Here is a 15,108-nt window from a genome sequence, read left to right as displayed (position 1 = left end):
ATAGAAAAGCATTCATTAATCAAGTTCTTTCAGTTTCAAACTCCATGTAGGTTTGAACCATAACACTGCCGTGGATGCGAAGTGGTCAGGCTTTGGAAACATTGGAGTTGTCGGTTCATTAATTACATGTAGGCGAATTATAGTAATTCGATCCTTGAAAAATAAATATTGCTTTTCAGCGTTTCCAGACGTTGAAGCAAACAGACAAACGGGGGGAAAAGGAAATTAGTCAAACGTTTTCGTCAGGGGAGAACGGTAGCCTATCTTTCCATCGATATGAAGGTTATTTGTCTAATATCCGTGCATCCATGCTGATATTTTTATTACCTTTGGTCTTGGACCCAACCTGGCAGCCTGGTCGCATAGACTAGACGTAACATATTAAACGTAAATCCGGCGCTGGCATTAGTATGATATGTTACCTTTGGTATGGTTAAATAAGGCAGATAGTTACTTAATAAGGCAAAAACGAAAGTAGGGTGGATGGGTGGGCATATAATGCCCAAAGGTTGCGAGTTCGAGTCTCATCATGGACAGCTTCATCATTTTAGCTAATTAGCAACCTTTCAACTACTTAACCTAACTCCTAAACTAAAATACCCAAAGGTTGTGAGTTACTACTTTTTTAGCTACTTTGCAACTACTTAGTATGTCACTTAACCCTAACCCTTTAACCCAACTCCTAAACTTAACCCTAACCCCTAGCTAGCGTTAGCCAGCTAGCAACTCAAAGGTTGCGAGTTCTAATCTCATGATGGACAACTTTTGCAATTTAGCCCAATTAGCATCTTTTCAACTTCTTACTACTTTTCAGCTACTTTTCAACTAATTTGCATGTTAGCTAACCCTTCAACCTAACTCCTAAACTTCACCGTAACTCCTAACCCTTAGCCTAGCTAACGTTAGCCAGCTCGTTTATGTTAGCCACCTAGCTAGAATTTGTAACATATTATAAAATTTGCAAAATGGTAACAGATATTGTACATTTTGCGAATTTGTTACGTATGATAAGTTTTTCAAATTCGTAAAATATAAGACAAATTGAAATCCGTAACATATCATACGAAATGGGTGGTGGATATCAACAAATTCATACATACCATATAAAACGTAACCCATAAACTGAACAAAAATATGAATTCAAGATGTAAAGTGTTGGTCCTATGTTTCATGAGCTGAATTAAAAGATCCCAGAAATGTTCCATATGCACAAAAAGCTTATTTCTCTCATATTGTCGCATATTTTTGTTCAGTATAAATGGAGGGTCCCGGATTTACATACAGAATAATATGAAATACTCAGACCAGGTTGAGCCTGGAATAGTTGTCAAGTGCAATAACATCTGTGATGACTTAAGCATAAATTATTTCAACACCTTGTTCAATTTTGGAACCCTCTATTCGAGGCAATAGAGTAGGGGACAATGAGCCTTTGATAGAAGAAAAGGTAGCCCTGTGAACAAAGCAAAGGACACTGCTTTGTGTGACTTCTGCATCAGAAATAAGACTGTTGCTTGTCTGTGCTGGAAATGGGCAGGCTTGCAGGTCAACGTTTAATATTTAAATAGAACATTCCAGAAATTAATTCAGAATATAGTGAAATGTATGGGCCATGTTGGATGTAGGCTAATTCGCTCATTTATTAAGATGGCATGGAACCCATCTCTATTAGTCCGTTGGCTGGGCCTATGGAGCATAGAAGATGATACAATTGTCCATCACCTCCCACCACGCCTTCACCGGTCTTATGTTAGCCCTAACTGTGAGTTTATACTAGGAAGCAGCATCCGCACGGTGAAACATCGGAAGCCACACATTTTTAATGGAAGGAAAGCGAGAGAAGCGGAGTGAGTAGGGGAAATGAACCCCAGCGAGCTGAACAGGGCAGGACTAAAGTCGGAGAAAGTTGAACTTGATTTAAATCGAAGAAAATCCTGTATTTAAATATCGCAACGGGAGTAACAAATCAAAGCTCACCATAGCTTCCAACCTCTACTAGATTGGTTGACAATGGTGTTGATACCTATCACCACGGGCGCAACTTTAACGGGGGGACATTTTGAAATTACACTTTTGACCCCCCCAGTTTTATCATTTGATTGTGATAGAAAATGATGCAACGGTGTGCTTTAGGACCATGCGGACGCCTCCGAGCAGTCGGGTAGTCTGTTTTGAGTGTTTATCCGACTGGATTTAAAAAATGTAATTCATTAAATAAATAAAAATGATGCCCCCCCCACTTCTAAAACCAAAGTTGTGCACCTGCCTAGCAATACCTAGCTTGCTTGCTAGCTTGTTAGCAACCACATGAGGCTAGAGTGGTCAAAGATTGTCTACTATATCAAAAAGATAGTCAAGTGACCGCTCTAACAATGGAAATACATGTACACTACTGTTCAAAAGTTTGGGGTCACTTAGAAATGTCCTTGTTTTTGAAAGAAAAGCAATTTTTTTGTCCATTAAAATAACATTAAATTGATCAGAAATACAGTGCTGACAATGTTAATGTTGTAAATAACTATTGTAGGTGGAAACGGCAGATTTTTTATGGAATATCTACATAGGCATACAGAGGCCCATTATCAGCAACCATCACTCCTGTGTTCCAATGGCATGTTGTGTTAGCTAATCCAAGTTTTGCATTTTAAAAAGCAAATTTATCATTAGAAAACCCTTTTGCAATTATGTTAACACAGCTGAAAACCGTTGTTCTGATTAAAGAAGCAATAAAACTGGCCTTCTTTAGACTAGTTGACCACGGCTGCGTGGTACTATGGTGTTCATGCTTGCGTACTATTGTTTGTACAGAACGTGGTACCTTCAGGCGTTTGGAAATTGCTCCCAATTTGCTCTACAACTTTTTTTCTGAGGTCTTGGCTGATTTCTTTTGATTTTCCCATGATGTCAAGCAAAGAGGCACTGAGTTTGAAGGTAGGCCTTGAAATACATCCACAGGTGCACCTCCAATTGACTCAAATTATGTCAATTAGCCTATCAGAAGCTTCTTCATTTTCTGGAATTTTCCAAGGTTGTTTAAAAGCACAGACAACTTAGTATATGTAAACTTCTGACCCACTGGAATTGTGATACAGTGAATTATAACTGAAATAATCTGTCTGTAAACAATTGTTGGAAAAATGTGTTGTGTCATGCAAAGTAGATCTAACTGACTTGTCAAAACTATAATTTGTTAACAAGAAATTCGTGGAGTGGTTGAAAAACGAGTTTTAATGACTCCAACCTAAGTGTATGTAAACTTCCGACTTCAACTGTAGATATTCCATAAGAAATATGCCATTTCCAGCTACAATTGTCATTTACAACATTAACAATGTCAACACTGTATTTCTGATCAATTTGAATGTTATTTTAATGGACAAAACATGTGCTTTTCTTTCAAAAATAAGGACATTTTCAAGTGACCCCAAACTTTTGAACGGTAGTGTATATGTCCTCAAAGATGGAAGGCAGGCGGTAGGCGGCGAAATCAGGTGAGACCATTCTAGCCATTTAGAGGGCAGATAAGTGTGTGAACAACAGGCCATAGAGATAGATAGAAGACATAATGATGCTGTCACAGATGGTATAATGGCACAGATAGAAAAATTGAGGCGATCTCCATTTCAAAGTAGTCCATTTTCTTCATTGGCTGATGGCTCCCAATTTGTAGGAATACCCACCTTTAAAATGGTGGAAATCCACAATGGCAATGTCCATGCTAAAATTGATTGTAATCATGATGAGTCTTCTATGACAACAGGCAAAACTTCAATAGTCATTTTTTTCAATTTTGCCGAAATTCCTGCTTAAATCAGTACAATCGTAACAACCTAACCATCATGAAACTTTTATTCAATCAAATTATCCTCACTTTGCAAATTAGCAATATTTTTGTTGTTGACCAAACTCAACACTCATTGACCTCCATACAAAAATTCCTCACTTCGTGGTATTTATTTTGGTGGACAGATTTTGGGCTGCTGGGGCTAGACGAGTACCGCTTGTAAAGTGTAAACAGCTGGTAAGGACAGCTTAGCTTTCGTTTCCTTAGTCGCTTGAGCGCTCCTAACTTTGAACAATTACATGCCTTCTTGATGGAGTGTGGCATATAACAGCATGACACGTAACTGAATAGAGCCTTCCCACTGCACAAACTGGTTGAATCAATGTTGTTTCAACGTAATTTGCTAACGTATTGTGACGTATTTCCCAAGTAGACTCCACATTGGATTTGAAAAAAAGTAATCAACTGTTTTGAGTGACATTTCAACCTCAGGATAATGTTATGGTAACCAATTTAACAGACAAACTATAAAATATGTTGAATTTGTAGCTTTGAAACTGTCAGATATTCAACGGTATGTCCACTATCAGAAAAAAGCAGTAGGCTGGATAGCACCTCCCACTGGGGGGGGGGGGTTGATATCTACAGCTATTTGTTTGGTCTACTATCCAGTGTTTTAACCAAGCCCAGCTTAACTTTGATATTGCCACTGACTACTAGCAGTGTGCAATATTGTGAAGGATAAGATCTCACTGTTGCTATTGAAGTCATTCCAAAGGGTAGGATTAACAGAGCAAATTAAATCAAATCAAAGTTTGTCACGTGCACCAAATACAACCTTACACTGAAATGCTTACATTTCGTGTAACCATCTTTAAAGTCAGACAGTAGATTGTCACATTTGAGTCATTTAGCAGACGCTCTTATCCAGAGCGACTTGCAGGAGGATTATTTAAGATACTGTTTGGGTTTCAGATGTTTTCGGAAGATGGGCAGGGACTCTGCTGTACTTGCTTCAGGGGAAGTAAAGTGTAAACAGGCAGGCTGCTGTGTTCTGGATAAGTTTCAGGGGTTTGATGGCACAAGCGGTGAGCCCAGCCGACAGTGAGTTGCAGTAGTCGAAACAGAACAAGTGCCTGGATTAGGACCTGTGCCACTTCCTGTGTGAGGTAGGGTCGTACTCGAAGGATGTTGTAGAGCATGAACCTGCAGGAGCGGGTCACTGATTTGATGTTTGCAGAGAACGACAGGTTGAGGCTCCCAGCCTTGAGGGAGTGGACAGGAGGATCTGATGGTTCACGGTGTCAAAGGCAGCAGATAGATCTAGTAAGATGAGAATATAGGAGAGAGTCAGCTTTGGCAGTGCATAGAGCCTCCGTGACAGAGAAGAGCAGTCTCATTTGCGTGACCCGTATTGGTGCGGGTCAAGAAGATTTTTCTGACAGATCACAAGAAAGTTTATCAAAGAAAGCATGCTCAAGTGTTTTGGAAAGAAAAGAAAGAAGGGATACAGGTCTATAGTTTTTGATGTCAGATGAGTTGAGTGTTGGTTTCTTGGGGTGCAACTCAAGCCATTTTCAAGTCAGAGGGGACGCAGCCAGTGGTCAGGGATGAGTGAAGTGAGGAATGGGAGAAGGTCTCCAGAGATGGTCTGAAGAAGGGAGGAGGGGATGGGGTCGAGCAGGAAAGTTGTCAGGTGTCCAGGCCTCGCTAGTTGCAGGATGTCAACTGGTGAGAGAGAGGAGAAAGAGGTCAAGGCATAGGGTAGTTCTGTGTGTTAGACCAGTGGACTCAATAGGTTGAGTGAATGCGGTCAAGTGATTGACAAAGTCGTCCGCAGAGGGGGAAGGGTGGACGATTAAGGAGGGAGAAGGTGTAAGAGTTTCCTATGGTTAGAGGCAGAAGCTTGACATTTAAAGTGGTATAAAGTGGCTTAAGCAGTGGATACAGTTGGAAGAGAAGGTAGATAGGAGGGAGTGGAAGGCTGATATGTCCTACGGAAGTTTAGTTCTCCATTTTTTGCTCAGCTGCCCGCAGCCCTGTTCTGTAAACTCGTAATGAGTCACTCAGCCACGGAGAAGGAGGAGAGGGCCGAGCCGGCCGGGACGAAAGGGGACAGTGCGAGTCATAGGATGCCTAAAGGGAAGCGTGTTAGGGTCGAAGAGGCAGAATCAGGAGACAGAAAGGAGAAGGATTTAGCAGAAGGGAGAGATGATAGGATAGAAGAGGAGAGAGTAGTGGGAGAGAGAGCGAAGATTGTAACCGTGCATGACCATCTGGGTAGGAGCTGAGTGGTTAGGGTTGGAGGAAAGGGAGACAGAAAAGGAAACAAAGTACTGATCAGAGACCTGGAGGGGGGTTGCAGTGAGATCAGTAGGTGAGCAGCCTCTAGTAAAGATGAGGTCAAGCATATTGCCTGCCTTGTGAGCTGGAAGGTATTGGGAAAGGGTGAGGTCAAGAGGCAAGGAGGGGAAAGAGAGAGTTGAAAGAAAAACGAAGACAGACGTAAGGTTGAAGTGTTCAAGTACGAAGAGCGGTGAGCCATCGTCAGGAAATGAGGTTATCAAGGTGTCAAGCTCATTGAAGAACTCTCCAAGGGCACCTGGTGGGCGTTAGATAACAATAATGTTAACCTTGAGTTTACAAGTGACAGCATGGAATTCAAATGAGGAGATGGACAGGTGAGAGAATCTCCACTTAGGAGAAATTAGTAGACCTATGCTATCACCGCAACGATCATATACTATCGGACTGAGAGAAAACACAGTCAGGGGAAGAAAGAGCCGCTGTAGTAGCAGTGTTCTCTGGGGTGATCCATGTCTCCATCAGGGACAAAAAGGACTGAAGGGCAGCATAGGCTGAGATGAACTCAGCGTTCTTCAAAGCAGATCGGCAGTTCCAAACGTTGCCAGAGATCCAGAATTCCACATGGGTTGTGCGCGCAGGGTACACTAAATTAGAAGGGTTGCAGCCAAGGGGTGGGGAGCGTCTGTAAAGCCTACAGGTAGAGGTGCAAACAGGTATAGAAAACACACATAGTTGACAAAGCTAAAAAAAAAAAAGTCCACAATGAGAATCTGTAAATAACTAGGTAAGATACTCAAGTGAGAGGGTGGTGTGAAGACCTCCTCTGTTTCCTTGAATAACTCAGCAGGACATCTTGACAAAACCGTCTTTGTTCCCACCACTGACACAACCGCCGCTTACAGCTGCTGCTGAGAAACCAGGGGAGACTGAATAAATAACAATAATTGCTGATTGCCTAGGAGAGGTGAAACCACTCCCCCTCCAATACAGCCACTGATTACCAATATAAGTCACTCATTGCCCTGCCCCTTGATCCTGGTTGATGTGTCAACGACTATCTGCAAATTATGAGCAGTCAGCAGTACACATACCAGGTAGGCCACCGGGAAATCGGGCAGAACTTAAAATAGAAGGCCTAAGCTAGCAAAAAGTAGTAGAACAGATAAAGACAGGAGTCCTCTAGCTATAGAATGAAGATTATATTATTGAGGCCTATATAGCATTTGCGTAGTCATCAACAGCTATTGATTAAATTCAACCTAGTGTGCAACTAAAATAGACAATACAGTGGGGCAAAAAAGTATTTAGTCAGCCACCAATTGTGCATGTTCTCCGACTTAAAAAGATGAGAGAGGCCTGTCATTTTCATCGTAGGTACACTTCAACTATGATAGACAAAATGAGTTTAAAAAATCCAGAAGGATTTACACGTCTCGAATGTTCAGAAAGTTAAGCTTACGTAGCAAGAATCTAATTGACTAAAATGATTAAAATGATACAGTACTGCTGAGGTAGGCTAGCTGGCAGTGGCTGCGTTGTTGACTTTGTAGGCTAGCTGGCAGTGGCTGCGTTGTTGACACTACACTAATCAAGTCGTTCCGTTGAGTGTAAAGTTTCTACAATGCTGCTATTCGGGGGCTAGCTGGCTAGCTAGCAGTGTTCATTACGTTACGTTGCGTTAAAAGAATGACAATAGCTGGCTAGCTAACCTAGAAAATCGCTCTAGACTACACAATTATCTTTGAAACAAAGACGGCTATGTAGCTAGCTATGTAGCTAGCTACGATCAAACAAATCACACCGTTGGGACTGTAATGAAATGAAATGAAAATGTGATACTACCTGTGGAGCGAAGCGGAATGCGACCGGAATGCGAAAGTTCTATTCAGTAGACGTTGGCTAGCTGTTGGCTAGCTAGGAGTGACTCCTACGTTAAGGACGACAAATAGCTGGCTAGCTAACATCGGTAAATTAAGATAATCACTCTAAGACTACACACTCTAAACTACACAATTATCTTGGATACGAAGACAGCAAAGACAACTATGTAGCTAGCTAACACTACACTAATCAAGTCGTTCAGTTGAGTGTGATAGTTACTACAGTGCTACGGTAGACGGTGAACGTTAGCTAGCTGGCTAGCTGCTGGGCAGATAGGAGGACGACGAAATACGATAATTACGCAATTATCTTTGATACAAAGACGGCTATGTAGCTAGCTAGGAAGAAATTGCTAAGATTAGACAAATCAAACCGTTGTACTATAATGAAATGTAATGAAATGTAATGAAAAGTTATACAACCTGCAGACCGAAGCAGACCGAAGCGCGGATGCGACCGCTCGCTCCAACCCGGAAGTTGATTTGTTGGATTCACATCTCCATCTCAACCAGAAATCTATGTTAAAGAATAGCACTAAATCAAATCAAACTTTTTTTTAAAGTGCATTTAAAGTTTGATTTGATTTGGAGACGTGAATCCAACATATCAGTTATAAAAAAATTGGGACAACCTAGAATCAAAGCCAGACTAACTCAGTGGCACAAAATCTCCTTTAAATGTTGATATTTGGTTGCGTTGACAACCAAACATAATTCAATATCACTTTTGCTATACAGTAAATAGCCTATTAGCTTGTTGACAAGTTAACAAATTATATATTCGATTCACGTCTCCAAGTAAACCAAAAATAAAAGTTAAAGAATGTGATTAACCCAGTGGCTCAGATGAAGCTATTGAAGCAATAGATACATCTCTTTTAAATGTTGATATTTGGTTGCATTATCAACCAAACACAATTCAATATGACTTTTATAATATAGTAAATAGCTTAAGGTTAAGGCTATGTTCGAAACTAATGTAACAGTATTTATTTTCACTTAAAATGAGTAACACATCTATGGCGACATTTTGAAATGTGCGTCCCTTTGAATCAGTATTTTAGGTAGGAATTGTGCACCAATATATATATATATTTTTTTTAAGCCTGTTATATTGAATTAAGTGCCCTTTTAATATAGACCAAATGGATAATTCAATAAATGCAGTTTTTTTTATATAAATAAAGGCTTGCTGAAGTGCCAAAATTCTGCATTTTGACATGTCTTTCATTTAACATTTACATTTAAGTCATTTAGCAGACGCTCTTATCCAGAGCGACTTACTTTTTTTTTTTTTTTTTCTTCTTTCCTTCAACCATGTGTCACCCACTTAATCCCAAAATGTCTCCAAATTTCACCATCAGCCCTAGATATTTTAGTTGATTTGACAAAGATATTTCTGAAGATTATTATTTATTTGATGTGATTACTCGTTTATTTATGAACCATAAATAAATACTTTAAACTACCCAGAATTCCATCCATCGATTCACCTTTGACCTCTAAGTGGAGCCCGATATAAATTTCAAAGCAGCACGTTTTGTTATTTTTAAAAATGTATTTTTAAAAACGTTTTATCAAGCCTGTTACGTGAAGTTTACGTCTAGTTTTAATATGGCGAAACTATTACTTAAAATAAAAACATTCAAAAGAAACAAACATATATTAGTCAAATCATAGACTAAAAGCTGGTGAGCTGGTTCTGCTCCTTTTTGGGCATTTTCTGGTGTTTCGTGGTGGAAAACTGAGCGGGTCGATCATAACAGGTCAACCCTGTTAAACATAGATAGACAGGCTAGAAATGTTTAACTTTTTTGTTTTTAATGAAGCTTACATTCAATTGCCACTCCCTGGTGCACACAACAAGCTTTAATGGCAATCTTCAATTTAAGAAGAAATCAGCAACCCTGTTACTTTATTTTGCACTTGATAGGCACTTATTATAGTCTTTTTTTTTAGTTTAACTTCTTGAGAGGATAACTTTTTTTTTATGAAGTTGAACATGTGCTCTTTTGACATAATGTTAAAATGAGGTGAAATCAACGTTTTTTGACCTAGTTAAATTTATCAAAAGGCACCTAAACTTGGTGGAATGACCCTAATGTATTCTTATGTAATCATAGGGAGCTTGCATATTCAAGATAGCATGCAAAGGTACAGGTCTGTGGATCTTTACAATTGCTACAATAATCTGCACAGCATCTCGAACAGCACTGACGATTTGCACTATGTTTAATGTAATATCAACTACAAACCAGGTCATTTGGTTCTGCTATTAGAGGAACGTTTTTGTACAAAATATATGTCGTTGTATTCCGATTTGAACTGTGTTGTACTTTTAAATGGTTGGAAAAGCACTGATAACACATTTAGATGACAATTAAACCAACAATCTGACATTGTTGTGCCTTTGATGGATGAAAGCATGGTGACAACACATTGGGAATTCAATAAACTTCTGTCTGTCTTTTTGAGTGGATGAATAAAGGTTTCAATGTCTCAATCAAATATTAATATAGTAATATCAAATATTACCCAAATGTCCACGTTGTAATGACGTGGTGTGCCCAGTGGGTTGGTACTCTAACCACTAAAGAGAAAGCAGGCCTTGCTTTCTGCGTTTGCAATGACAAACACTCCTCTTTCAACGAAAATCGTAAAGACTGGTTAAATCAAACACATATGTTAGAAAATGTAAACATATTTAGTAAATACATAAGAAACATGTATACTTCCCATAGGCAGCATTAACTTTCGCCGTAATTAGAGGCTATCTTCTTTCACAGGCCTAATAAAAGTAATAGACTTTGCGAATTGACTTGCTTTTGGTAAACAGACCAAAATAATAATAATGAATAAAAAATAGTTTTGTTTCAGCTTGCTTTTGTTGTTTTCTAATAGCATTTTTTAAGACAAAATGCAATAGACAAGTTGATGCAGGAAAATTATACGTGCCTGACTTACATCAGACCATACTCAGGTTTGCCACAACATAGACTTTTGCAATGGAAGCCCCTTGCATTTAAAATTCGATCTGTATTGTTGTACCAACACCCTCAACATCATTTACTTGTCTTGCGTTGCTCGTTTTGTAGGCCTATCAACGAAGTCTTAAATTGGGGGCTGTGTCACTTGATAATTGAGAGTGCTATCATGTGTTTCTGACAGTATTGTGTGGCACGAACTGAGATCTAATTATAAAGCTATTCTATTCAGATGCCACCCGGTTGACCAAATGCTAGACGCGGGGCAAAACTGGGCATGAGGCCTCTCAAGGAACGAATGGCAAATAGTCTACGTCGTTTTCTTTGTAAATATGAGGCTACTCTTTGCTCGTTGTATAGGGAACAACTTGAGTAAAGTTTCTAATTGGACACGTGTTTTTCTTCTGTCGGTTATTTGAAGATCAACTGATTCCTTTGTATCTAGCTCCGCTTTTTAAAAGGCAATGAGTGATCTATTAGGGGGGGCATATGTGTCCTAATTAGGTCCTTTTCAAGCCTTTAGAATATACGCGCGCCCCCTGCTGCGAGCACCCCGCGGCCAGACTTGGAAGCCCAGGAACTATTTAATGCTCGGGATGTGCGCTGCGCGTGTCACACAGTCCAGAGATTACAAGTGACGTGTAGCGTACAATCAGACGGTCCTCACAAGCACTTTATTTTGAACTAGGGACTTTTAAACTAGGCACCGATTTCGTGTAGCGGCTACACGTTTTCTCCTGCCGGGTAAAAACAGTTTATTGAATTGAACAATAATACTTTAAAATGGAAGATGTATTATTTGACTTGGATCAAGATAGCACTACAGACTTTGATTTCTGGGGCCAAATGGACCTTAACTTCCAGTTCCAGGCCCAGTTGGACAGTCTACTCGTTGACTGCACCACGGTCACTGGCCAGCTTTCGCCATGGTCCTCGTTCGGCGGCCAGTCCATGTTCCCGGACGCGCAGCTGACCTTCACAGACCTGGACTCCCAGTCTCCCGGCCTTGGTGCTGAAGTGGACAGCTCCTCGGCGGACGAGCCCCACGAGATGAGCAAGCGCAGGCCGCTGCGGTTTGTGCCCCATCACCCGTACAAGATCCAGCGACATGCCGCTAATATCCGGGAGAGGAAGAGGATGCTGAGTATCAATTCAGCGTTCGAAGAGCTGCGGTGCCACGTGCCCACCTTTCCTTACGAAAAGCGCCTGTCCAAGATTGATACCCTGAGACTCGCCATTGCCTACATTGCCCTCCTGCGGGAAATATTGATATCCGGCTGCGACCCCAAGTCATATTTGGATGAATGCATGAAGAATGGTTACAAGAATCAAACCAATGCAATATGGAACACAAGTGGTGAGCCGAATATACAAATAGCCTAATTACTGAAAAAGTATATGTTGTCAGAACCATGTTATATTATGCAATGAGATTGCATTTATAAACAATTCGATTCTTTGCTTGAAAGATAAGGTTTTGAATCTGTTCCATTCAAAGATTGAAAAGGTACATAAAAACTGGTGCAAAAGCTCCTGCAATAGGCTATATCTAGCCCCTTCGATACTTTTGCCTCCCACATGGTCGTAATTATATGCACTTACATGTAGAAATAGTCAATAGGAAAACTGAGAATGTGTAATGGCTATAACCAAATAGTCTATTACAGTAGACTCCCACTGGGCACAAACCGGTTGAATCAACTTTGTTTCAATGTCATTTGTCAACTTATTGTGACTTGGAAAATGTGGAAAATACATTGGATTTGAAAAAAGTCATCAACATAAACTATTGTTTTAAAGGGTGAAATTTCAACCCCAGGATTATGTCATTTTGGTAACCAAATTTCAACATAGCCCGAACCTCACATAAAATATGTTGAATTTGTACTTTTAAAACAATGTTAGATCTTCAACATTATATCCACGATCAGACAAAAATAAATAGGCTGGGCAGCACCTCCTACTGGAGAATTGATCTATCTACAGCTACCCTTTGGTCTTCCATCCAGGGTTTTATCAAGCCCAGCTATGATATTTGTCACTGACTATTATTACCAATGTGCTATTTGAGAGATCTCCACTTAAAAACGAAATATATTCACTGTTACTATGGAAGTCATTCCAAAGGGTATGTTTAACAGAGCAAATGGATTGTTATCATACTTTTTGTCAAATGTTATCAATGATACTATTTAGGCCGGTATAGCATTTGCAAAGTCATCAACAGCTATTGATTAAATTGAATCCAGGATTCAACAAAAAATAGACAATACATATGCCTCGGGTTTCAAAGCACTGGTTGATTTAAAATGTTATGATATTTAGTGATATTTAAATGTGTTTTGGTTGTCAATGCAACCAAATATCAACATTTGAAGGATATCTTTCTTCTGCTTGGACAGCACATTTTGAGGTTACTGAAACTATAAATGTCTTATGTAATCGTGCATGTTCAAGATAGAATGCATAGGTTGTTGGCTCGTCGCAGATCTGTGGAGATCTTCACAATTGCTGTAATAATCTGCGCAATCCAGGTAATATGGTTCTGCTATTAGATGAAACCGTGATAACACATTCGTCTGCTGTAGAAATAAACAACATATCGGACATTGTATTCCCAGTTGAACTTTGCTGTGCTTTTTAAATGGTTGTAAGCGCAGTGATAGACATTTGGGTGACAACTAAACCAAAAATCCATCATTTGTTTTCTCCATTGGAATTTGGTTGTGCTTTTTAGATGGTTGAAAGCAGAGTAATAACCCATTGGAAATTCAACTCACTTTTGGGTGTCTTTTCTTGTGTTCGTCCTATTTCTATTTCTCGTGTGTTTTTATTCTACATTTTTTATAGTATTGTTGCGTTGTTGGGAAAGAGCAAGAAAGGCATTTCACTGTACTAGTGCACGTGACCATAAAAACTTTGATGGCATTAAGGCAAATCTATATATTTTTCCATTGGAATTCTAGTTTGTAAACCAATACTGTATGTGCATGGCCCATATGTTTTATGACTTAATGTGTGGGTGTGGGACATTACCAAACCCCATTCACGAAAATTGCAAACAGCAGACAGGACAGACCCAAAGAAGGATGAGGTATTTATAATTAAAGTGTTTATAATTAAATTAGCACATGGAGAAGGGCAGCATATGCTAATAGCTGACAGCAAACTCCAAAGCTCATTGGATCTTAATTGAGTTTGTGTCACTTAAACAGCTTGCTTTGTTTATGTTTGTTGTGTGTTTTATTCCCAGCTGTCTCTCTCTTTGGTGTGGGTGCTCAAAGGCTCCCCTTTGCCAGAGCACAAGTATTCTCGCTGCACTCAATGGTTGGCTGTGTACTTTAGTTAACCAATTCTGTGGGGCTCCACTCCAGCCATATGGAGGGGGCATTGAGGAGTGACTGTACCCCTTTGCTCAGCCCGGACCTGCGACTTATTAAACAATCATTAAAATGTATCTAAAGATGTATCTAAAGCCCCATGTTTGCCCTGCTTTTGTCCCGTCTCACTCTAGATCTGACAGCCCGGCTCTCCTGGATAAAGTGGGATTAACTCAGGATGGAGCGACCCAAGTACGTAGGGGGGGGGGGGGGGGGGGATTAACGCCCTCTTCTCTGTTCGTGTCAATGGCAGCATCACATCAGGGGCTGAGTGACATCTGCAGACTTCTCACCAGGTCGTGCACCTCTCTCTGCAGCCATCCGCGCCCCTCACAGCTTTTAATATTTGAATGTGTTGTGGATTGGTAATTGAGTGTCAGTGTTTCTCTAGAGTTGCCCGTTGTTTTACAGTGAATGGGGGACCGGGGGCAGACTCAAGCCTATAGGGATGGTGCTTGTCACAGGGGAGCGAAGCAGGCTGGCATGGGACTGAATTAACCTTGGTAAAAAAACAAAAACAGAATCGTATGGAGTATGATACTGAAGTGTTCATTTGAAACCTTTTGCTGTTGTTCATTAGACACTGTTACAAGGGACTTGATCATGTAAATTAGACTGTGTGACACCCACATTTCAGTAAGTTAATTCATCCCAATGAATTAATAATTGTATTTATTTTAATTAATGTATTTATTCGTCAATTTGTTTATTTATTTTGTATTGATAATTTTGGTTCTTTTGTATTATTTTGATGTATTTAACATTCCTTTTTT

General features: G+C 39.9%; 1 protein-coding gene across 2 annotated transcripts; it reads left to right on the top strand.

Moving 5' to 3' along the window:
- Nucleotides 1–2,779: 2,779 nt before the first annotated feature.
- Nucleotides 2,780–14,538, top strand: LOC115130733 (transcription factor 21-like). 2 transcript variants are annotated; one of them, XR_010464040.1, is made up of 2 exons: nucleotides 2,780–2,931; nucleotides 14,470–14,538. XR_010464040.1 is itself a non-coding variant. In XM_029662151.2 (2 exons), the coding sequence occupies exons 1-2, from the start codon at nucleotides 11,739–11,741 to the stop codon at nucleotides 14,505–14,507; spliced, it is 612 nt and encodes a 203-aa protein (XP_029518011.1). The 2 variants fall into 2 exon arrangements, 1 of the variants encoding a protein (XP_029518011.1); XM_029662151.2 differs by lacking the exon at nucleotides 2,780–2,931 and adding an exon at nucleotides 11,739–12,312 and having other exon boundaries at nucleotides 14,470–14,507.
- Nucleotides 14,539–15,108: the final 570 nt, after the last annotated feature.

Source organism: Oncorhynchus nerka, linkage group LG1 (assembly GCF_034236695.1).
Source record: "Oncorhynchus nerka isolate Pitt River linkage group LG1, Oner_Uvic_2.0, whole genome shotgun sequence".
Classification (NCBI taxonomy): domain Eukaryota; kingdom Metazoa; phylum Chordata; class Actinopteri; order Salmoniformes; family Salmonidae; genus Oncorhynchus; species Oncorhynchus nerka.
The sequence above is the reverse complement of the archived record's forward strand: the minus strand, read 5'-3'. Positions and strand labels throughout refer to the sequence as shown.

Coding starts and splice junctions, on each gene's coding strand:
- LOC115130733 (XM_029662151.2), top strand. CDS start 11,739: ATGGAAGATGTATTATTTGACTTGGATCAAGATAGCACTACAGACTTT. Junction 12,313..14,469: donor TGCAATATGGAACACAAGTG/GTGAGCCGAATA, acceptor GTCTCACTCTAG/ATCTGACAGCCCGGCTCTCC.